The sequence below is a fragment of the Capra hircus genome, chromosome 4 (genome assembly GCF_001704415.2).
Source record: "Capra hircus breed San Clemente chromosome 4, ASM170441v1, whole genome shotgun sequence".
Taxonomy (NCBI): domain Eukaryota; kingdom Metazoa; phylum Chordata; class Mammalia; order Artiodactyla; family Bovidae; genus Capra; species Capra hircus.
Genome location: NC_030811.1, coordinates 1,361,879 through 1,384,997, shown reverse-complemented (window position 1 = coordinate 1,384,997; position 23,119 = coordinate 1,361,879). Strand labels below are relative to the sequence as shown.

Below are 23,119 nucleotides of genomic sequence, written 5' to 3'. Positions count from 1 at the left end.
CTGTTTACAGGAGGAGCACTTACTGTGTGCCAGGCAGTATCCCACTCTTTCATTTTTATTTTTTAAGAATTTTTAAAAATAACAGCTTGATTGACATACATTTTTCCATAAAATTCACCCTTTTATTTTTTTAAATAAATTCTTACCTGTCTGGTTTTTGTTTTTTTTTTTTTTTTTTTTTTTTGCTTCACAGCATGTGGATCTTGTAAGATCTCTTAGTTCCCCACCCAGGAATTGAATCTGTGCCTTCTGCAGTGGAAGTACAGAGTCCTAACCACTGGACCACCAGGAAAGTCCCAGAATGAGCCCACTTAAAGTGACACACTGTTCAGTGACTCTCCAGTGCATGAACATAACTAGGCATCTGTCCCACTGAGTCTAGACCATCTTCATCACTCCACAGAGACGCCCCGGTCAGGCCCTCTCCTGCTCCTCCTCCCCGGCCCCTAGAAGAAAAGCAGGGCAGGCCTCCTCTTCACTGTCTCTTGAACACTGCAGAGCCTCTTTTGTCTTTTTCACAGGTTTTATAGATGATAAACATTATGATCCACTTTGAAACTCATTTTATGCACGCGGTCACATTTTATCTCCGAGTCTCCTTCTCCCTCTTCTTACCTAGCAGTGCTTCCTGCGTGTTTTCAAGGAATAAAACCTCATGTCACACACGCTGTTTGTCTTACCTAAGTGGTGTAGTCTGCCACTGATGTCTTTTTCTCTTAATTACACAATTGCAGTGCCTCGAGGTGTGGCTGTACTAGGTTTAAGGTTTTTGTTTTTTTGTTTGTTTTTTTTGTTTAGAATATGTCTCTTTGGTTGGTGCCAAGTCTAGTCCCAGGAAAATACCCTTGAGAATATGCTGGGGGGAGGGGGATCGGGGTGGAGCAGAAGGGCTCAGAGGCTCCCTTAGCAGAGAGGAAGCCAGCCCAGCAGAAGGATGGGGGACAGCCAGTGTGGCCAGGGCAGGGCTTGTTACAAAGGGCAAAACAGAGGGTTTTGATGGGTGCTGGAACTCTTGCTACATCTTGTCACAACTCAGATGCAAAAAAGTGTGAATTGTATGGTCAAAAAAAAGTGAGATCTGATAAATGAAAAGTTGATAAAACTTCTGTTTTCAGAAGACAGTTTGTTCATACTTACCTTCTAAAGACTCTGTGACATTTAAATATTATCTGTGTAGGCACACCTCATTTTATTATATTTCTCAGCTACTCTGCTTTTATACGTTAAAGGTTTTTGTCAGTTCTGTGTTGTCAGATGATAGTGAGCATTTTTAGCAATAAAACATTTTTAAATTAAGGTAGGTGCATTGTTTTATTAGACATTGCCATCACATTATGCACTTCCTAGGCTACAATAGGGAGAGGGCAAATGGCACCCCACTGCAGTACTCTTGTCTGGAAAATCCCATGGACGGAGGAGACTGGAAGGCTGCAGTCCATGGGGTCGCTGAGGGTCGAACATGACTGAGAGACTTCACTTCCCCTTTCATGCATTGGAGAAGGAAATGGCAACCCACTCCAGTGTTCTTGCCTGGAGAATCCCAGGGACGGGGCAGCCTGGTGGGCTGCCGTCTATGGGGTCGCACAGAGTCAGACACGACTGAAGCGGCTTAGCAGCAGCAGGCTACAAGAGAGAATAAACACAGTTTTCACATGCACTGGTAAGCCAGGAGGTTCATGTGACTCGCTTTATTTTGATGTTCGCTTTGCCGTGGTGATCTGGAGCCACGCCTGTGCCATCTCCACCGAGTGCCGCTACACGGTGTAATTTGTGCCTGAGTGTGAAAGAGGAGAGAGCGAGCTGGCTCAAAACTCAGCATCAGAAAGCGAACATCATGGCACCAGGTCCCATCACTTCATGGGCAAATCGATGGGGAAACAGTGACATTTCATTTTCTTGGGCTCCGACATCACTGCAGACAGTGACTGCAGCCACGAGATTAAGACACTTGCTCCTTGGAAGAAAAGCCATGGCAAGCATAGCATATTGAAGAGCAGAGACACCAGTCTGTTGATGGGGGTCTGCTAGTCAAAGCTGCTGGTTCTTCAGGGAGTCAGATACAGATGGGAGAGTTAGACCATGAAGAGGTCGGGGTGCTGAAGAGCTGATGCTTTTGAATTGTGATGCTAGAGAAGACTCTTGAGAGTCCCTTGGACTGCAAGGAGATCAAACCAGTTATTCCTAAAGGAAATCAGTCCGGAATATTCATAGAAAGGACTGATGCTGAAGCTGAAGCTCCAATACTTTGGAAGAGCCGACTCATTTGAGAACACCCTGATGCTGGGAAAGATTGAGGGCAGGAGGAGAAGGGGACGACAGAGGATGAGAGGGTTGGATGGCATCACTGACTGAATGGACATGAGTTTGCGCAAGCTCTGGGAGATGGTGAAGGACAGGGAGGCCTGACGTGCTGCGGTCCATGTGGTCGCAGAGAGTCAGACACGACTGAGTGACTGAACAGCAGCAGCGAAGTGCAGATGCACGCGTGTGAGCTGCGTCTCGTAGGCCGTGTCATGTGGCAGAGTGTTACGGATCACACAAGCTGCATCCATCCAGGCTTCCAAGCAGTACAGTCAGCAGTGCCCAAACTGCACATGTAGTCACATTTGTTTCCTCATATGTATATGTACGTGCATACATGTGTGAGGAGAGTATATGTTTCATTAATAGACCAGATAGGTAAGCTTCATTGAGTGTTAGCTCAGATTTTAGTCAGTGTATCAGATATTCGAGAGAAGTTGAGATACAAAATAACAGGTTTATGTATGTATTTTGATTTTTTTTAACGTTTTTAAATATTTGCTTAAACTGTGGTATCTCAAGTCATCTAAAGTGGACATTTTGCCGGGTAATAATCCGTTTTCACACGGGTGCTTCGTCTGGAGCGGTCTGAGCACTGTGGAGTGAGCCCTGCTCTCAGTGTGAGGACCTAGAGCTCGTCAGTCCCCCAGCAGCTGCGCCCACGGCCCTGCTCCGGAGGCACGGAGGGTCCCGCGGGGGTGCCCTCGGTCTGCAGGGGACCTGAGGGCCCTTCGGTGCATGACTTAGCAGAGACGCTGGTGTTGTCTGTCGTGATGCGGGTGACCTTTAGATAGTGCCTGTCGTGTGTGAGTCGCGCTGAGCGCTGCCAGGACGTGGCTGACCGAGCGGCCCCTCTGCCTTTCAGGAGGACGGGCGGCTGTCTGTGCTGTACATCGCCGAGGAGTGTCTGAAGAAGCTGGACACGAAGCAGCAGACCAACACGCTGCTGAGCCTGGTGTGGAGGGACTCGGCCAGCGAGGAGGCCTTCACGCTGATGGCGGCCATCTGCCACACGCTCATGGTGCAGCACCGCGTCCTGGTGCCGCGGGCCAGGCGAGTGCCACGCCCCCTGCCGCGCGGGCGCCCCGGGCCTCCCGCCCTGGTGGGGGCTCAGGCCTGCCCAGGGCCCGGTGAGGGAGCCCACAGAGGCTCGGGCTGTCAGAGTGCCGTGACGGTTTACTTTGGTGCCTGAGGAATCCTTTTGTTCTTCAAAGCAGTGAAGTGAATGTTTGAAGGACAAAGCATGGAAGTTTGAATGTGGCCGGTGGATGTGACGGTGACTTTCAGCTCCCCTGTCCCTGTGCTTTGAGGGACAGCTGAGCAGGTTCCTAGGCTTCGGCAGACATGTGCTCAGGGCAGGACGTGAGAGTGGGCACGGTTGTGGGCGGTCCACCGGGAGCTGAGGTCCTCCTGCTGCAGGCGTGTGGGGGCGTGCGTCCCCGGCGGCCTGGCAGAGCCCCTCTTCTGTGGAGAGCTGTGTCTTTGGCTAGAAAAGCATTCTTTGACACGAACTGCGTGCAGGGAGCACTCGGCCGCAGCGGCCTTGTAAACAGTCGTGCAGCCAGCTAATTAGGTGCGATCTTGGCTCGCTGGTGTTTATTACTGTCTGAGGAAGTGAGGCGGCGTGAGGCAGTGAGCCCTGGGTGAGTTGATTAGCTCACGGTGGGCTGATTGCATCGGAGCAGGATGTGAGATCTGAGGACCTGCAGCCCAAGCAGGCCACTGGTTTTATTGGAGCTCAAAGTCCATGGCTCTGGGCAGTAATGACTGGACTTGATGTATCACTGCCCTGGCCTGAGGTTTACTGCAGAACCGCTTCCACAAGGCGTTTAATGGGAGAGGAGCTTTGTGCGTAGCCCGGATTTTATGAGTACAGCACCTGTTCCCTCTAAGAAGGTACTCTAGGAATTTCATTTATGGCTTAAATATATTAGGTTCTGAGTATTTAGAGTGTTTTTCATAGCTCGTAAAAGAGCAAAGAGGCTTATTTTCGCTGTTGTAGATGTTAACTGCTTTCAGCTTTTTACGAAGGTATTTAAAAGATGATTAGTAAAGTCTAGGCTAATAACTCTCTCTCAGCTCCTCCCAGGCTCGTAGTAGTCCCCCTTATTTTCAGGGGTGGTGTTTGTGGCTTTCGCTTCTGTTTACCATTGATCGTCAGGAACTCTGAAGGAATTTGGAGGCCCTTTCTTCATTGATATGGGAAGGTTTCTAAGATACATGTGTAAGTGAAAAAAAGGTTTCAGAACAGTGAGTAATAATGTTTTGTGCCTTAAAAGATGGGAAAGGTAGAATGTGGATTTGCATAAAGAAACCTGGCAACATTCACAGGAAACTCGCAGATGTGATTAATCACGTCTAGTTTTGTGGGGATGGGGGACGCGGGTCGAGGAGGTGGAGAGAGTGGACTTTGAACTGTATACTTTAACAGCGTTTTGGGTTTTGAATTATGTGAATTATTTTAATTTTTAAAGATTAAGTAGTTAATGAACCTCTATCTCCTTTTATGAAAGTCTGTAGATCTTACCATTGAACTTGGAAATCTGAATAAATTTTTGACTTTAAAAATTGCTCTTCTTTTGGAAAACATATTCACTAACTTTGAATGTGAGCAGGCATTCACTGGTTGTGCTGGGGCTGGGAGAAGGCCGGCTCTCTCCCAGTGTCGCGAGAACTGAGCCTCGTAGGTGGATACTTCGCAGCCATGAGGACAGCGGCTCGCAGGCGCTCAGCTTCGCTCTTGGCTGACTCTCCTCTGGCTTCTTGGGCAGGAGTCTGGTGTTTTACTGGTGGGTTTGTGCTGCTGGGGGCCGTCCACCGTACAGGAGGGCCCGCTTGCTGCCACCCATCTCCCTGGCGCTCTGCGCGGTGGCGGGACCCTGAGCCCGGCCTCCCCCTCCACCACGTCCCTGTCCTGGGAGCCGGTCTGCGTGCTGCCCGGCAGATGCAGGGCTCGCCTGAGCTCCCTTTCCTCCTGGGCTCCTCCTCCTCGCGGCCTTCTGCAGGCGCGTCGTGGCGTCTGCTTCACTGTTTTCTAACCTCGCCCTCTCTTTGCTCCTGGGCTCCTCCTCCTCGCTGCCTTCTGCAGGTGCGTCCTGGCCTCTGCGTCAGTGTTTGTTAGCCTTCGCCCTCTCTTCGTGTTCAGTGTCTTTCTTCCTCTCTGCCTGGTAGATTCTCTGCGGTCTTGTCCACGCAGATGGCTTTCCCAAGCCCCAGACTCGACTTCAGCGCCTCCGCGGGGCCGTCCTCTCCTTTCACAGTGCCTGCAGTGGAGCTCAGTATCTTCCCCAAAACCTGGGGTCACGCTGGGGCCGCGGTGTCCCGAAGGCAGCCACTAATGAATCGTGGCCCCTCCGCTTTCCCCGGCACACCAGCCACGTCGCGGGCGCTCACTGCAGCCCCACGTGGCCGACTCCTCAGCACAGACGGTCGTGCGGAGCAGTGCTGCCTGGGCGTCTAGGCTGAGACTCGCTCCTGTCTCAGTGATTCCCTGTGTGCCTTCAGTCCCCATGGTGTGTGCGTGCTGCGGGCCTCGTGTCGCGTGTTCCCAGACTGGACTGTCAAAGTAGGACCCTCACTATTTCGTTGTGCTGCTTAAGCACCTGCCCGTGAACCCTTCTGCTGGGGAAATCTTCTCTTCCCTTTGCTGACTGTGGTGCGGTGTCCTTTCCTAACCCAGCGTTGCTTGCCTCTCCGGCTCCGTTTCTCGCTGTGGAAGGCTGTCCCTGCCTCAGCCTGGCTTTGCTCCTTTCACGTTGTCGCCTTCCTCTGCGCCTTCAGGTGTCCCACGCCCTCCCTCTGCCTGCGCTAGTGTCTGTCCAGGGACAGCTGCCGCCCCCCTGCCGCCTCCTGGCTGCCGTGTTTGTCAGAGCCCTGCAGAGGCTGTCGCCTTTCAGAAACCCTCCTGGTTTATATCCTGAGATTTCACCTGTGACTGCAGCTCCCAGGGAACCTTTCACTTCACTGTAGGGTCTCTTTTAGAAAGCTGATTTTAAGGAGTTTGGATTTATACTTAAGGTGGGCAGAAGAGCATATTCTTGGGGGCTCTTTTGTTTCATTAACATCTAAAGACTTTGAAATGGCATTTTAAAGATAATGTTTTAAGGATCATGGCCTCCCTGGTAACTCAGATGGTAAAGAATCTGCCTGCAGTTTGGGAGACTTGGGTTCGATCCCTGGGACGGGAAGATCCCCTGGAGAAGGAGATGGCAACCCACTCCAGTATTCTTGCCTGGAGAATCCCATGGACGGAGGAGCCTGGAGGACTACAGTCCATGGAGTCGCAAAGAGTCGGACACGACTGAGCAACTGACACTGTAAGGATCAGAAAGGTTGAGATGACCATTCTCCTTTAGTTTTCTTGTCCATATATCAAATCGTAAGCCATCAGAATTCATTGTATCCTGTGCTCAGTGCTCCTACCAGAAACTAGAGCAGCCAGCCTGACTGTGTCTGGCGCCCCTAGCCACTGGTCTGGGCAGCTGGGTGCGGAGTTGCCCTGTCTGCTCTCTCAGCACCACTGATGTGGTCGTGGACACTCCTTAGCTCTTGATTACAGGGTCATAGTTTTAATGATTTGAGATAGAATGACTATGCAGATGCCTTCAGAGGAGAATACAAACACGTGTTTCGTGTGCATCCCAGGAGTAGTCTACACTGTTCATGTTTTTGTAAAGAGATTTTTAGAGGATTTTAGAACCAATACCGAGAATGTACCTACAGAGAGAGACAGTTTTTTGGGGGGGACTGTGATTTCATGTTTACATTTATTATCAACGATATTTTCAATATAAATGATAGATTTAAGGAGCTGTTTGATTATTGTTATAATTTGTATTGTTAAAAAGATCACATTTAAGATTTGTGAGCTTTTTAACATTTCAGTACACAATGATTTTATTGTCTATCTTGAACTCATATTTATAAATGAGTTGGCAGCAGTTATTGTTGGAGATATCAAATTAATAAACTAGGCCTGCTTTAGTGAAATTTAGGAATATAATATAGTGAGTTTTGAAACATAATTTTCTAAACATTATTGACACCTCACAGGAAATACAAGTAAACTTGGAAGAGCATACACAAAGCGTATTTAAAAGGTTTTCAAGTTTTCTTGTAGGAAAAGCAAGGGAAGGGCTTACCCGAGAAGTCGTGTGAGGCAGCAGTGGCGCTTCTGCAGCTCGAGTGGAGGCGCACCGCTTCAGTCTGTTCCTCTTGGACGGGAGCTTGGAAGGAGCCTCGCTGTCGCTGTCGCTGTCGGGGGAAGGGAGCTGCCTGTGTGAGCTGTGCGGCTTTGGTGCTGGGGTGCTGACCGAGCGCAGCTGTCTGTCGGGGCTGACCTTCTGTCCTTAGTCCCCGGTTTGTCTGTGAAGGAAAGATGTTTTAGCAGGTTGTCTCAAACTGAAATTCATCTTTAAACTTTTATTACTATTAAGGAAATTGGAGTTTATTTTTTATCTTGCATTATCTCACAGATGAAACTTATATATGTATTTTTGTATTGACTTTGCCAGAAAAGTGCTCCTTTGAGCAGGAAAACACAAAGGCCACATTTCCACCGGAGGTCGCAGGAGTGGGCTGGCCCTCGGGTGGCTGGCCTGTCGTGTTTCTCTTACCTGTGACGCCTTTACGCACAGAGGAGGTCTCTGAGAACGCCTTGCTGTCGCGACCTTCACTGCCTGTGTGTGAGCAGGAGTCTTCCACTGTGTTCTCTTTTATAACTTAAATTGTCCTTGCAGACAGACTGCTCTGAATTTATGACCTAGGTTGGAAATGTTGCCCTTTACTAATTAACTCATAGCATTGTCTCAGCTAAATAAAGCTTAATGGGTAGTTTTAACTATATCCCAGTGTATGTAAAGCATGCATCACTTTCTCGCCTTTTAGCAGTCAAGCCCAAATAACTTAAAGAAAAAGGTTTAATAATTTGTTTTTATTGCCTATTGAGTGATTAATTTAGAGACTGTTTTCAGAATGTTGACTTGAAGTATAACTTTTGAAATGCATATGTGTATTCATGTGGAAAGATGTTAATTACAACTTTGGGTGAAAGGTTGTATTAGAGGAGGATGTGTTGAGAGAACCCACTTTTGTTTACTTCTGTCCAGTGTGTCTGGGTGATTTACTCCAAGATACTGACTGATTACTTCTGGGAAGATGGGTGAAATGCTGTGGAAGACCTTGTCTCTCGTGTTGCTGCTGTTAAGAAAAAAGAGGCCGTGCCTCCTTAGAGCAGTCCTTGCTCGGGTCTCTGAGGAGCAAGTGTCAGGACCTATATTAACACCAAGTGAAGACGTCACATCAGTGACGTTACACTACGTAGTCCATTCTTTCACAGAGGCCTCGGTTTCTTGATTAAAGACAAGTAAGGCAAGCAGAACCTTCTTGAAGTCTTCTGTTGAAAGTTCATGGTTTTCATAGCTTTGTTCTTATTGTTTTCCATGGTTTATTTAACTGATCTATTGTCTTCTTACCATTTTTCATTATTCCAGTGATTCTTATTAATTTCTCAACCGAATGAATTAGTGTGGTGCCGATACCGTATGTGAGTGTGTGCTCAGGACAGGTGTGACTCTCTTCTGCAGACTCTTCTGTTTTTAAGCTGGAAGAGACCTTAGCCTTTGAGCGGTAGGGTCCCCTCTTCTCTGATGAAAGCGTTGCTCTGGGCCACGTGACACTGGAAGGGTGGTGGGCGGAGTGATCTAACAGAGCCTGTCCAGCCTGAGGCCTGCGATTCCAGGTGCATCTCACGGAGCCGTTCGTGCTCTCAGTAGTTTTCAGACGATCACCTTTTTTTAGGTGAACTTTCTTTCGGCAGCACTGGGTCCTGCTGCTGCGAGCGGGCTCCCTCTGTCTTAGGAGTCTTCGGTGTGGCGCCCGGCTTCTCACTGTGGTGGCTTCTCTGGTCATGGAGCGCGGGCCCTAGGCCTGCAGGCTCAGGACTGGTAGCCCTCGGGCTTTGTTATGGTATCTTCCCAGACCAGGCAGCAAACCCGTGTCCCCTGCGTTGGCGGGTGGATTCTTATCCACTGGACCCCCAGGGAAGCTCAGTGATATGCTTTTAATGTCATTTGGACATCTCAAAATGCACCACGCTGACAGGATTGGATTTTTAAAAACCAGTACTCTATAGCCCCTGTTGTATACTTAGAAAATGCTAGTGCTGAGGAATATATCTGATGTCTTTGACTGAATGCAGGAAAATAACCGACTTGAGACTTGAAGAGTGACTTATTTATCTAGACCCCGTTGGTTTCTCTTCCGCTACGGGCATTTGAATCAGTACACTTTTGGCAAAGTTTGTTCTGGTAAAACACCTTCTCTCATACTCAGAACAATACGCACAGCGACCGGTAACCAGCTCGGCAGAGAACCGTTCGTGCTCAGTGCCGGCGCTTCTATTTAGGCCCGCCCATTACGGTCGACGCTGGCTGCGGAGGCCCCAGGGGCGGCGGCCTCACTGCTGAGGAGAGAGGGCAGCCTCTGCCGGCTCCGTCACAAGCTCGCTTGACAGCTTGGGTCCAACGCCATCTCAGAGGTCTTTTCCACCCTGAGAAAACAGTGATTCCGTGTGAAGTTCAGCGTCACGCAAAAAGTGTGTAAGACGAGATGGATGTACGCTTCCAAAACACGGAATTCTGCTCTCATACTGTTTTCATCCTGAAGTTTGGGTGCCAGGCTCATTCCTCGTGCGTTCTCTAACTCCACCATGAAGGCTTTATCCCTGCAGTTCTGCTCACTGAGCCAGCTTAGTCTTTGCTGTTGGACTTCATGGTTCTTCTGAGATGATTCTAAAGGCAGATCACATCCCTTTCTTAAAACCATGTTTCCCTGCTGTCCTAAACCTTTTCTTAGTGTGATCAGTCTCAAGTTTGGAATTTAATTTCTAAGTCCTGCCTGTCTAAAAATGTGACTAGAAATTAAGTCCTATTACAAAAATGCAGTATAGTAAGTAAAACTAATTTAAAATTAGACTTAGGTACCCCCAAAGCGCCTTAGTCTTCTGATTTTGTACAGGAGGGGTTTTTTAAGCCTTTAAAATATATTTTTAGATTTAAATTAATTTTGACGTGTTAGCATTAAAAAACAGATTTACGTGTGTGTGTGTGTGTGTGTGTGTGTGTGTGTGTGTGTGTGTGTGTTTTAGAGGTAGGGCATTACAATCAGTTGGTAAATGTTGCTGCGTGTTAGTAATATTAGTGACGCAGCCCTGGAGTACGTTGCTGCACTGTGTTATGTCCTGAGGGGCGGCACGCGCGGGTGTGCGTGTGAAGGGCACGGCCAGCTCTCTTTGGGGTTGGTCTCGCAGGTGCAGCTCAGGGCCGGCTTAGCGCCACAGCAGTGAGAACAGGCCCCCAGCAGTCGGGGTGCTCGGGCTCCTCTCAGCTGGGGGAGCAGCCCGCCGTGGGGGGCATTAGGACAGGTATCTTCTCAGTTGCACGTTATCTTCCGCCTGGCACTTTTCTCTTTTTGGAGAAATACGTTGAATGACGGTTTGCTAACTCTTACTTATTTTCCCCATTCCTTTTTAGGCTTCTCTACAGTTTAGCCTTCAATGCCAGGTTTCTGAGACATCTCTGGTTTCTCATATCTTCAATGACAACGCGGATGATAACAGGGTAGGTGTTACACAGACTGACACATTGAGCCTAAGGACGTGACAAGTGGCCACCAAATAAAAAGCACTGTAAGGAGGTATTTTTAAGTACTACTTACAGCAAACTTATTTCACTAGGGAAAAAAGTCTAGATGTCTCAGTTTCACAGAAAGAAAGCATTAATGCCTAATCTGTGTGTATTATTAAGTGTATGGCTTTATCTGAGGGTGAATTTTTTACAAATCAGCGCTGGCCCTCCCTGAGGTCTGGGGATCGAGGCTCGGCGCTGCCGCTGCAGGCAACGCAGATGGGCCCCTGGTCAGGGAGCTGAGGCCCTGATGCTGCTCGGTGTGGCCGCACACACAAAATCCCAGTCATTTTTGGGAAACCAGAAACTGGACATTTCTTTGCTCCATATGTCTTTTCTGTGCTTTGGATAGTGAAGATGCAGACTTGAAGCAAGTCTACCACCATTACAAACATTAAAACATACAAAATATTGTAAAAATTGGTTTCTAAACCTCTTTGTTGAAATTTGATTTTTTATATGAAGTCTTGTGTAACTTGCAGGCTAGAATCTTTAATGTTTGTATTTATTGAATGTGTGTAATATGTCAAGAATGCATTTGATACTCAGAAATCCTTCATGATAAGCAGATGGAGGCCCTTGCCATACTGAATTTCTCTGTGAGGGCTCCGTCCTCTCTGCGGTAGTGTGAGAAGTGTGAACTCAGTTCTCGGAGACTCAGCTTCCCACGCACACTTACCTGCAGTGGTCACTGCCGGAGGTCCCACCTGTAGCCGCCAGCCCGCCTCGCCAGCTGCAGGACAGCCTCTGGCAGGAGGGACCCGCGACGGGAAGCTGTGCTGGAGTCTGGGTGCCTGGCGCTGCGCTCAGTACCACCTGCTGCCCTCCTCCCCTGCTCTGTGGCTGCCGCCCGCGCCGTGCTCTCTGGGTTGGAGCTCGTTGGGGTGGAGGGTGGAAGAGTGCCTGTGGGTGGGCCCCCGCCAGCCCTGTGCTAGGAAGCCTCAGAGAGGGACTGGCAGGCGCTCGTGGCACAGGCGGAGGTGCTTTCTTGTGATTTTAACGCATCTTTGTGAGTGAGGGTGTTCTGAGTGACCACGCTGCAGCTGAAGGAGCTCAGGGCGACGAGGTCCTGTACCTCACAGCCCAGCAGTAGAGACGTGGGAGAAGTGGCTTCCCGTCCAGAACGTACCTTCTGTATCCTTTCCTTTTTAAATTAAAGCGAGAGGTTTCTGGTTTCTTGATGTGTGTGTATTTCAGCTGCTGGTGGCTGAACCCACCTTGGCGTTGGTGAGCGACAGGTTTGTTTAGGCAAGAGAGCCTGGGGGTCATTGAGGCGCAGGAGGTTATCATCGCCCTGCAGGTGTCTTAGGTTAGCAACAGAACTCCCGTCCTGGCCCTGCCTGCTGACAGCCTGTGTGTTCCTGGCGTTGGTCTCCCGCGGGGGCGGGAGCCACGGTGTGTGCAGGTGTTGCCGTCATGCGGTGTTGATTGTATTAAATTATCAGCATTAAAAGTCAGTGAAGTTACACACATTTTTAAAAACTCATTACTTCTTAGACAGCCCATTTGAGAAAGTGTTTCTTTTTGCTCATATGATTTATTCCAAGTCCCACAAGAAACTTACAGTGTGTGTTAGTTAGCACCTTCCTGGTGTGTGGCTCATCATGTTTGTTATCAGAATAAATGAAGGTGAAGTGCCAGATTCCCCTGAAAACAGCGCGAAGGGTGCTTTGAAAGTAGTGTGGCAGCAGGGCTTACACAGCTGGGACTGTGAGCTTTGGCAAGCACGAGGCTAATGGGGAGCGTGTCCGGGTGTGGACCCCTGGCCCCCACCTCCCTTGGTCTTGGGGCGCACTGGCTCCTCGCTGATTGGGGCACAGGTGCAGCTGAGAGGGCCAGAACCCAGCCTGTCACGGGCCTGTGCGGCGAGGCTGGCCTGCTTCATCCTTGTCTTTAGCTCAACGGGGCCTGTTTTGATTACACCCTGCCCGTGTCTTTTCACATTGACTGCAATGGCAGTAGTACTGCAGTAGTCCTCTTAAAGCTTTTCAAGACAAAAACGCATTCTCTGAAAACTTCTGCAGAAGACGAGAAGCTCCGTCAATTCAGGGGGCGAGTGCAGTTGCCAAAGAGTTTCCCCTCTGAAGACCCTTGTTCTGAGGGTGCGTGCAGAAGGGAGGGCTGTCTGACTTCTCATTCATGCTGCTGGTCCAGCCAGCTCTCCCAGTCACAAGTCAGTGTCTTTTCCTTTCATTGTAGTAAATTATGAACTTTTTTTCATTGTAGTAAATTATGGACTTTTTATTTGCACAAGGAAATCAAACCAGTCAGTCCTAGAAGAAGTCAACCCTGAATATTGGAAAAACTGATACTAAAGTTGAAGCTCCAACTCTTTGGCCACCTGATGCGAAGAGCCAGCTCACTGTGATAGACCCTGACGCTGGGACATTTGAGGGCAGGAGCAGAAGGGGATGACAGAGGATGAGATGAGTGGATGGCATCCCCAGCTCAGTGGACATGAGCTTGCCAAGCTCCAGGAGGTAGTGAAGGACAGCGAAGCCTGGTGTGCTGCAGTCCATGAGGTTGGAAAGAGTTGGACACGACTGAGCAACAAGTCTTTGAGATGGGCCTGTTTTCAAAGAAATATTTGAGTCGGTGTTAATGGCAAAAAGAATGGTCAGCAGAGAGTCGAGAGATAATACTCATGCCCATCCTGGTTGGTTAAGGCCGCAGGCACATAGCTGACCCTTCTTGCCAGTCACCTTTGTCGTTCAGATGAACTGTCCTCATGGGAGTTAGAACAAGTGAGAGAATGTTGAACGCTTGCCCCCATCTTGTTTGCGGGAAGCAGTTTAAGAGTTTTCTGCATCCTGGCACATAGGTGCGTGGCGGGCGATGAGGATTTCAAGTGCGAGTGTTGTCAACAGGGGCACAGCTAAGCAGTCTAGTCATGCATTTAGACTCAGGACACGCTCTCTCCGTGTGGCAGCTGGTCAGCCCGACTTGTCCCGTGCTCCCCTTGGTGTTGTCTGGCAGCGTCTGCAGTCTTTGTGCTTCTGCAGTTAGTGACGAGGCAGCTGAAAGACAGAAACCATTAGCCTCACTCAGCAAAGCAGACGGCGCTACGCCTTGTTTCTTCTGCTGTGCAGACGGCACAGGACTGGGCTTGGTGAGGCTACTTGGCATTGAGTGGCGGGGGCCTCCTCTCCCTCAGGGCTTGGGCTTGCTCTGGGCGCGCAGCCTTTTCCTCTCGTCCCCTGTGGGTGGTGAGGGAGGCGACAGGATGGGCGTGCTTGTCCCTCTGCGTGTGTGCTCTCGCTGCACTTCTACTGTGGGCGGGTGGCTTCCCTCGGCGGGGCGCTCTGCGCTGAGTGCCGCTGCGTGTCTGGGCTGTGTTTGTGCCCAGCCGGGCTCCTGTGCGAGCGTTGGAGCGGGGCTGCTGGACACCTGGCACCAGGTGGCTCCCCCTCGCCCACAGCGAGAGCAGCGCCTCCAGTGGCCTCAACTCCAGCCCTACTGCCCGGGGGATGGTGGCAGCGCCAGCGGGCCAGCCCCAGGAGAGCCGCGCCTCGCCTCCTACATGAGAGTGGCTGCGTGGGACTGAGGACGCAGAGGAGGAGGGGTGGGGCAGGTGAGAGCCGGCTGGCCAGCAGGCTGCCGGCCAGGACTGGATGGGTGTGCGCTGGAGACCGGGAAAGCTGTGTGAGCCCGTGTTTGGTGGGGGTGTAGTGTGAGGGCCCCAGCTCTTGGGAGGGAAGGGGGCCGGCCCACCTGGACCTGCCGCAGGCCCGGGGGTCTCCTTCCAGGGAGCGCAGCTGCGGGTCTGGTGAGGGGAGGCGGGGCGCGGGACTGAAGCGGTGCTGGCCTGCAGCTGCGTCTCTGGGTTCGGTAGTGGGCTGCTTCTCGTGTTCCTCTCTACAGCCCTGGACAGACCTTGCCTGAGACCAGAACTGTCTGCCTTTGTAGAGGGGACGGGGACGGGGTTCAGCGTCAGTAGCAGAGTGTGCGTCCTGAGGAGCGCCGACACTGAGCCTTACTGCTCTTCAGGGACCCTTGGGGCCTCGGCTCATTCTCAAACAACTAGCTTTATCCGGTGGAAAATCGCAGCAGGGACATTTCTTTAATTTACGTTATTTATTAACCTGTGTTGTTAGAGTGACTTTGCCTCCCCTCTGGGTGTTTGAATTGCTAATGTAAATGTTATTTTCCCTGATTATGTTTGTCTAATGTCATGTCTTAATTTGTTCCCAAACTCAGCCATTGTGTTTTCTTCTCCTTTCTCCCAATTCAAGGTCTATGGTACCATTGCTTCAGGTGATATCAAGGGGCTCGCCTATGTCTTTTGAAGATTCGAGTAGAATCATCCCCCTCTTTTACCTGTTTAGCTCTTTGTTCAGTCACTCACTGATTTCCATACATGATAACGAATTCTTCGGAGACCCCATAGAAGGTGAGCATTCTGAGCAGCCCATTTGTTGCTGACCTCATGCCGCGTCCATTTTCATAGATGGTAGGAAAGTTTTAAGCCTTCTAAGTCTTTGAGTGTGTAAGAAATGGAAGGGGGGGAGCCCAAATATAATAGAAAATTGGACTGTTTTTCAGTTGTAGGTCAAAGACAATCGTCAATGATGCCTTTTACTTTAGAAGAGCTGGTAGTGTTGTCTCGATGCCTTCGCGACGCGTGCTTAGGGATCATCAAACTGGCATATCCAGAAACAAAGCCAGAAGTTCGAGAAGAGTATATCACCGCCTTTCAAAGTATTGGAGTGACTACCAGTTCTGAAATGCAGCAGTGTATACAGATGGAGCAGAAACGATGGATTCAGTTATTTAAGGTAATGAGTGTATGAATATTTTTGTTTACTGAGGTCAAATAACATACAGATTATATTTTTGGATGACTCATTTTAGAAGACTAGAGATACAGGTTTCTTTCTGGCTTGATTGTTAATTTGCAAAACTTGTAAGAAGAGTCTTTTTCATTTTTTATTTGCCTCCTTTTAAAGCCTTGTTTTTACATTGTAAAATATATCTTTTATAACTTGCCCCAAGTACTTTCGATGACAAGGTGATGTATAATTAAAATTTTTTTTTTATTTTTCACTAAAAGATCTCTTACGAGTTTTATTTATTTAATCTTAAGAAATTGATTAACAAAGGTGGAATAAGATCATTAACTTAATGCAAGTTGAATATGAATTATTGTAAAATACCTTCATTTTTAACTGTGCAGAAAGAGAAGTTATGAGTTACTGTGGCTGAAATGTTGGCAAGAAACCACCACCACTGAGAGAATACAACTACTGGGGTAGAAAAAAAGAAAAGGAAAAGGGTGCTTGACTTCCCATGAAATTTCTGCAGCAAACACATCTCGTCAGCTGAATTCGCTCATTATAGGAGTGGGAGCAGAAGAAGCGCATTTTCCAAATTGGTGCTAGATTTACAGTCCGTTTAGTGCCGGCGACCTCTCGCTCCCTAATGTTCAGCTGGAGTCGTCAGCTGTCCCTGCAGGCCTTTTATCACTGCTTTTGTCAAGCGATCTATTTAATTGAAAGAAGTTAATTGAATGAAAATGATCAACTAAGCTTGTATTAATATTGCTAATGGAACTTTCTTCTTGGCCATGTTTGGAGAAAGATGTCAAGCTAGACTTTAGGAAAGGCCCATTAATGCTTGCACTTAACCTGATGGGCTAATTAAGGACTGCTTATTCATCCTGCGAGCCCACGATGGGCTCTGTGTGGCCCGTTCTGCCTGGTTTTACAGCACATTTCACTTCTGAGCACCAGCATTAGGAGCAGTGAGAGTAACTGATAATGTTTTGATTGCACTGAATACAGTGCTAATGCATCATTGAATTTATAACATGTGCGGATTGATGTAATATATATTTGCACAATTTATTTTAATTACCTGTCTCTGTATTCCTAAGTAAACTCTTGAGGTCACATGTTGAGCCCTTAATATATCCTTGCTTAAAGACGGACGCTTCTGCATCTTCTCTAAGTTGAGATAAGCTGTGTCACCCGTTTAAGGCTTGTAACTCTTGTGTAAGCTTCTCCTGGATGTGGCTGTTAATGGTAGCATATGTTTTCCTTTTAAGGATCTAATTAAACTCTGGGATCTTTGTTAGTGAAACTTTCCACTGTGCATGTTACCAGGTTTTGTGTACAGTGTCAGATAGTTCCATCATTCTATAGCGCCTGTTCACCGTTCCGTGATTTTCACATGCCAGGCTTATCTTTAGCACCGGGAGCCTCCTGAATTTAGTTCTGCTGTCTTACGACGTTTTTCCCCAGTCCTGCTTTATTTTGCATGAGCATTAAGCGAAAATTTTACAGTGAATTTGTTCTTAGGCCGCAGAATGATTCACTGCTAGTTTATTAAGGATTGCAGAGTTTCTGTTTGTTTTAAAAATTAGCGTGAGCATTCACCTTTTCTGAAACAGGATTGTCTTTAGGTTTCAAATTGAGTTATGAAGATCTGAATTTAGAGTAGACTTGTTTGAAGACAAGTTTTTGAATAAGATTCCTCTTCTTTGTAAAGATTTTGTTGCTATTGTTCTGCCTACTGTTGAGCTAAGCCCAGCACCCCCCCCAAAAAAAAAGAAAAAAATCAAGGCATGGTCTTTGAACAGATTCAGTTGATACTTGTTATTTTCTTTTAAGAAAAAATTGTCTCTAATATGAAGTAGAATCTAACTCTGAGTGGTTGCTGTCTCAGACAGCATTCTGAGGACTCGACAGGGGCCAGTCCACGCGAGCGGTAGTTCTGTAAGGAAGGCGCCGCAGGTGTCCCCGTTTTACTGATGGGGACACAGCCCGGGGCTGGCGGAGCCGGCATGAGGACTGTGCCGCTCCGCTCCACTGCCCCTGGGGAGTGTGAAGGTGAAAGTTTAGCGCTTCTGTATGTTTCAGTGTCGCATTTGAGGTGAACAATTCAAGGAGTAGAGTCCACCAAAGAAAGCAGTAGCATTTTGCAATAATTGCCTGCATTCTGCTGACTTTGACAGAGCTGCGCGTGAGGAGACCTGGCTCCTCCAGCCACCAGCCATTTTCATTTTTTAGCTCCTGATGGTCCTCCCAGACCGGTTTCCGAGAGGGGCTCTCGGGGCTGGTCACAGAACAGACTTCTAAGTGGATGGAGTCATTCTTCTTTGTCACTGTAGGAACTGAGGTCAGTTCTGAGCCCCGCATTGACACTGCTGAAACAGTTTGTACATTTATCAAATTTATCAGCTTCTCTCCGAGTGTAATTTACAGCGGTAACTGCGTTAGCCCTGGGAGGCAACAGGAAGTCCTGTTTGATGTGCCTTGGTGAGCAGCTGCCAGGCTGCGCTGGCGTTAACCCCAAGGGGGGAAGGTGTACTGCACTCATCTGTGCGCAGAGGGACTCGGAGAGGAGGGGCTTTCTCCTGCCTGGTGGTTGATTTGGATTTTTCAGTGTCAAAAAGACTCATTAAAAAGTGAAAACAGAAAACCACAGCAGTGCCCTAGCTGTGATTGAACCGTGCTACCGTTAACCATCAGTGTTGACCAGTGAGGCAGATCCAGGCTTCCTCTAAAGTGGCCGAGCTGCCTGCTGTGTCTTTCTCTGTCTTTGAAAGTTTTTTCTTGGCTTTGGTTTTGCCTACTCAATAAAGTGGTTACCTTAAGAAGTAATTGTGTAGTGTTTTAAACATGCTAGAGAATACTAATAACTAAAGGCTCTATAAAACTAGGTTAGCCATCGACAACAGGAATCCATATCAGATACTTAATGGCTTTTATAGGCTGGGGTGTCATTAATATCAATTATTTTAAACACCCACGGTGTTTATCCCAGGAACCCTGGCTCTGCCCTGTGCTGGGGAACCATAAATGAAATTGGACAGTCCCTGTTCTTTGAGCATCTCTACACAAGGAAAGAGACTCAGCAGCAAAGCTGAGAGCACACAGGACAGAGACACAACTGCTGAAGTCATTCTGAGCTTAGGATTACACGGGGAAAATCATTCTGGCTTTCTATGAGAATAATCTTAGAGCTGGTGCTTTACTGGTTTTTCTCATATTTCGTTTTTACATATTCTTCGTTAGGAAATTAAAATCTAAAAAACTCTTTATTATATATTGGCCACATCACACATTTACCCAGTTCAGTTCCGTTCAGTCGTTCAGTCGTGTCCGACTCTTTGAGACCCCATGAATCACAGCGCGCCAGGCCTCCCTGTCCATCACCCACTCCCGGAGTTCACTCAGACTCACGTCCATCGAGTCAGTGATGCCATCCAGCCATCTCATCCTCTGTCGTCCCCTTCTCCTCCTGCCCCCAATCCCTCCCAGCATCAGAGTCTTTTCCAATGAGTCAACTCTTCGCATGAGGTGGCCAGAGTACTGGAGTTTCACCTTTAGCATCAGTCCTTCCAAAGAAATCCCAGGGCTGATCTCCTTTAGAATGAACTGGTTGGATCTCCTTGCAGTCCAAGGGACTCTCAACATCTTCTCCAACACCACACTTCAAAAGCATCAATTCTTCGGTGCTCAGCCTTCTTCACAGTCCAGCTCTCACATCATACATGACTACTGGAAAAACCATGGCCTTGACTAGATGGACCTTAGTCGGCAAAATAATGTCTCTGCTTTTGAATATACTATCTAGGTTGGTCATAACTTTTCTTCCAAGGAGTAAGAGTCTTTTAATTTCATGGCTGCAGTCACCATCTGCAGTGATTTTGGAGCCCAAAAAAATAAAGTCTGACACTGTTTCCACTGTTTCCCCATCTATTTCCCATGGAGTGATGGGACCGGATGCCATGATCTTCGTTTTCTGAATGCTGAGCTTTAAGCCAGTTAGGTACCCGTAAATGATGTGCCTTGTCCTATGCTTGTTTTAAAGTTTGAAGGTAATCACCTAAGATATCTGATTTTGCCCACTGCGTTTAAGCTCAGAAGATTGTTACAGGTGCCTTTCCGGTTGTGGAGCATCGATGCTTTCCTTTGGTTGCGCTAATGAAGCTGAACGTCAGTGATCTCCACTCAGAAATGTCATAGTTGAGCATTCATAGCTCTAAGTCCTCGTCAGATGTGTTCTTTATGTGTGTGAATTTCTTTTATGGTTTAAAATATGTAATGCTTAAGACTATTTCCGTAAGGTCTAGATTTTCTTGCGATCTTGATAGCCAGTCGACTTTCAAATATACAGTAATCTTGTGAAACAGTGCATATTAATTTAAAACCTTGAGCTTGGACAGTTGTCAGGTGTGACTTTTATGAGACATCTGTGTGTCTCTAATTGGTTGTCTGCGTGGTCTTTTAACCCCGGGTTTGAGGGCGTCGCTGTTTGGCTTCCGGCTGTGCGGCTCCTGGACCCCAGCTCCCTAGCTGGGAGTGACCCCGGGGCCCTCAGCAGTGACGCACGGAGTCCTGGCCGCCAGGCCACCAGGGAGTCCCTTTGCTTTCCCTTTAGTGGCATGTCACCACACGCGCAGCGGTTTAGTGCATTTCTGAATATTTGCTTAGATAATCTCGTTAGTTCTCCAGTATTTATTTAAGATTCAGCTCCAGCGCAGAAGAGCACGATGTGGGAGCCAAGTAAACGCGTGGCATAACCACGAAAGGGCAGGTTTACACTGTGGAAGCCTCCTGAAGCTGTGTGTTGCGCTCACACGTCAGTCATCCTGGTGTTCACTTGTTCGTTGCCTCTGCTTATATTTCTTGACGCACTGGTTCTTGGGTCTCACTGTCTCAGGGTCTCCTCAGGACCAGGTGGCGGCTGTTGCCTGGAGTTAGAGCTGCTGCGGGTGCTGCCTTTTGTGGGTGCTTGTCAGCCGGAGGCTCCAGGCCCGCGTGCAGTTAGTCCCTGTGGGGCAGGCGTTAGTGGCCTCTTACCTCAGTCTGCAGACTTGCACTCCCATGACTGAAGGCCTGTTTAAATCTAAAACCGTGCCAGTCTTCTGTAGTAGGCATATCTGCACGGGAAATTAGATAAAATTTACTGAGAGGAAAGCTGTCTTTTGAATCTCAACACTGGGTGTCTGTTGGTCCAGTTTAAAATTGTTACATCAGCTTTCATTGCCTTTGACACTCTTTCGTCACTTCAGTGGTTTTTTAATGGTTACTTCTGTGAGCTTTGGTTTTTCAGTACTAAATACCACTAGCAGCTTGTGGTACTAAAAATGAATGTACAGAAAGGGAGTATGTTTGAAGGTGTTTTGAAATCACAGAATTTGAGTTGTGTCTGACTCTTTGCGACCCCATGGACTGCAGCACGCCAGGCTTCCCTGTCCATCACCATCTCCTGGAGCTTGCTCAAACTCATGTCCATTGAGTTGGTGATGCCATCCAACCATCTCATCCTCTGCCGCCCCCTTCTACTCCTGCTCTCAATCTTTCCCAGCATCAGGCAGGGTCTTTTCCTGTGAGTTGGCTGTTCGCATCTGGTGGCCAAAGTATTGGAGCTTCAGCTTTAACATCAGTCCTTCCAATGAATATTCAGGGTTGGTTTCATTTAGGATGGACTGGTTGGGTCTCCTTGCAGTCCAAGGGACTCTCTAGAGTCTCCTCCAACACCACAGTTCAAAAGCATCAGTTCTTCAACCCTCAGCCTTCTTTAGGAGAAGGAAATGGCGCCCCACTCCAGTACTCTTGCCTGGCAAATCCCTTGGACAGAGAAGCCTGGTGGGCTACAGTCCATGGGGCCACTAGGAGTCAGACACGACTGAGCGACTTCACTTTCACTTTTCACTTTCATGCATTGGAGAAGGAAATGGCAATCCACTCCAGTGTTCTTGCCTGGAGAATCCCAGGGACGGGGGAGCCTGGTGGGCTGCCATCTCTGGGGTCGCACAGAGTCGGACATGACTGAAGCAACTTAGCAGCAGCAGCAGCAGCAGCCTTCTTTATGGTCCAACTTTCACATCCATGCATGACTACTAGAAAAATCATTTCTTTGACTGTATGACTTTGCTGGCAAAGTAATGTCTCTGCTTTTTACTATGCTGTCTAGGTTTGTCATAGCTTTTCTTCCAAGGAGCAAGTGTCTTTTAATTTCATGGCTGCAGTCACTGTCCACAGTGATTTTGGAGCCCAGAAAAATAAAATGTACCACTGTTTCCACTTTTCCCCCCATCTGTTTGCCATGAAGTGATGGGACCAGATGCCATGATCTTCGTTTTTGAATGTTGCGATTTAAGGCAGCTTTTCCGCTCTCCTTTCCTTCTCATCAAGGGGCTCTTTAGTTCCTCTTCACTTTTTGACATTAGAGTGGTATCATCTGCATATCTGAAGTTGTTATTTTTCCCAGCAGTCTTGATTCCAGCTTGTGTTTCATCCAGCCCAGCATTTCACATGATGTACTCTGCATATAAGTTAAATAAGCAGGGTGATAGTATACAGCCTCGATGTACTCCTTTCCCAATTTTGAACAAGTCCATTTTTCCATGTTCAGTTCTAACCATTGCTTCTTGACCTGCATACAGGTTTCTTAGGAGGCAGGTCAGGTGGTCTGGTATTCTCATCTCTTAAGAACATTCTACAGTTGTGATCCACACAGTCAGAGGCTTTAGCGTACTCAGTGAAGCAGACATAGATGTTTTTCTGGATTCTCTTTCTCTGATCCAACGTATGTTGGCAATTTGATCTCCGATTCCTCTGCCTTTTTAAAATGCAGCCTGTCCATCTGGAAGCTCGCGGCTCAGGTACTGCTGCGGCCTGCTCTGAAGGGTTCTGAGCATCACTTTGCTGGCGTATGGGCTTCCATCTGGAAGCTCGCGGCTCGTGCACTGCGCAGCCGGCTCTGAAGGGCTTCCATCTGGAAGCTCGTGGCTCCTGCACTGTTCTGAGCGTCACTTTGCTGGCATATGGGCTTCCTTCGTGGCTGAGCAGTAGAGAATCTGCCTGCGATGCAGGAGGCCTGAATTCAGTCCCTGGGATGAAAGGATTCCCTGGAGAAGGGAATGGTAACCCACTCTAGTATTCTTGCCTGGAGAGTTCCATGGACAGAAGAGCCTAGCAGGCTACAGTCCATGGGGTCACAGAGAGTCAGACAGCACTGAGTGGCTAACACTTTGCTGGCATGTGAGATGAGTGCAATTTTGCGGTAGTTTGACCATTCTTTGGTGCTGCCTTTCTTTGGGATTGGAATGAAAACTGACCTTTTTCCTGTCCTGTGGCCACTGCGGTGTTTTCCCAATTTGCTGGCATATTGAGTGCAGCACT

At 48.3% G+C, this 23,119-nt stretch overlaps 1 protein-coding gene across 3 annotated transcripts in view; it reads left to right on the top strand.

Moving 5' to 3' along the window:
* UBE3C (ubiquitin protein ligase E3C) overlaps nt 1-23,119 on the top strand; it is a 113,433-nt gene that overhangs the window by 41,093 nt on the left and 49,221 nt on the right. For 2 of the 3 annotated variants that reach the window (XM_018046640.1, XM_018046639.1), the window contains exons 10-13: nt 3,167-3,354; nt 10,833-10,919; nt 15,218-15,375; nt 15,528-15,760. In XM_018046640.1, coding sequence (XP_017902129.1) covers nt 3,167-3,354; nt 10,833-10,919; nt 15,218-15,375; nt 15,528-15,760 — 666 coding nt within the window. The remainder of the gene's footprint in view (nt 1-3,166; nt 3,355-10,832; nt 10,920-15,217; nt 15,376-15,527; nt 15,761-23,119) is intronic. The other variant, XM_018046641.1, reaches the window with a different exon arrangement.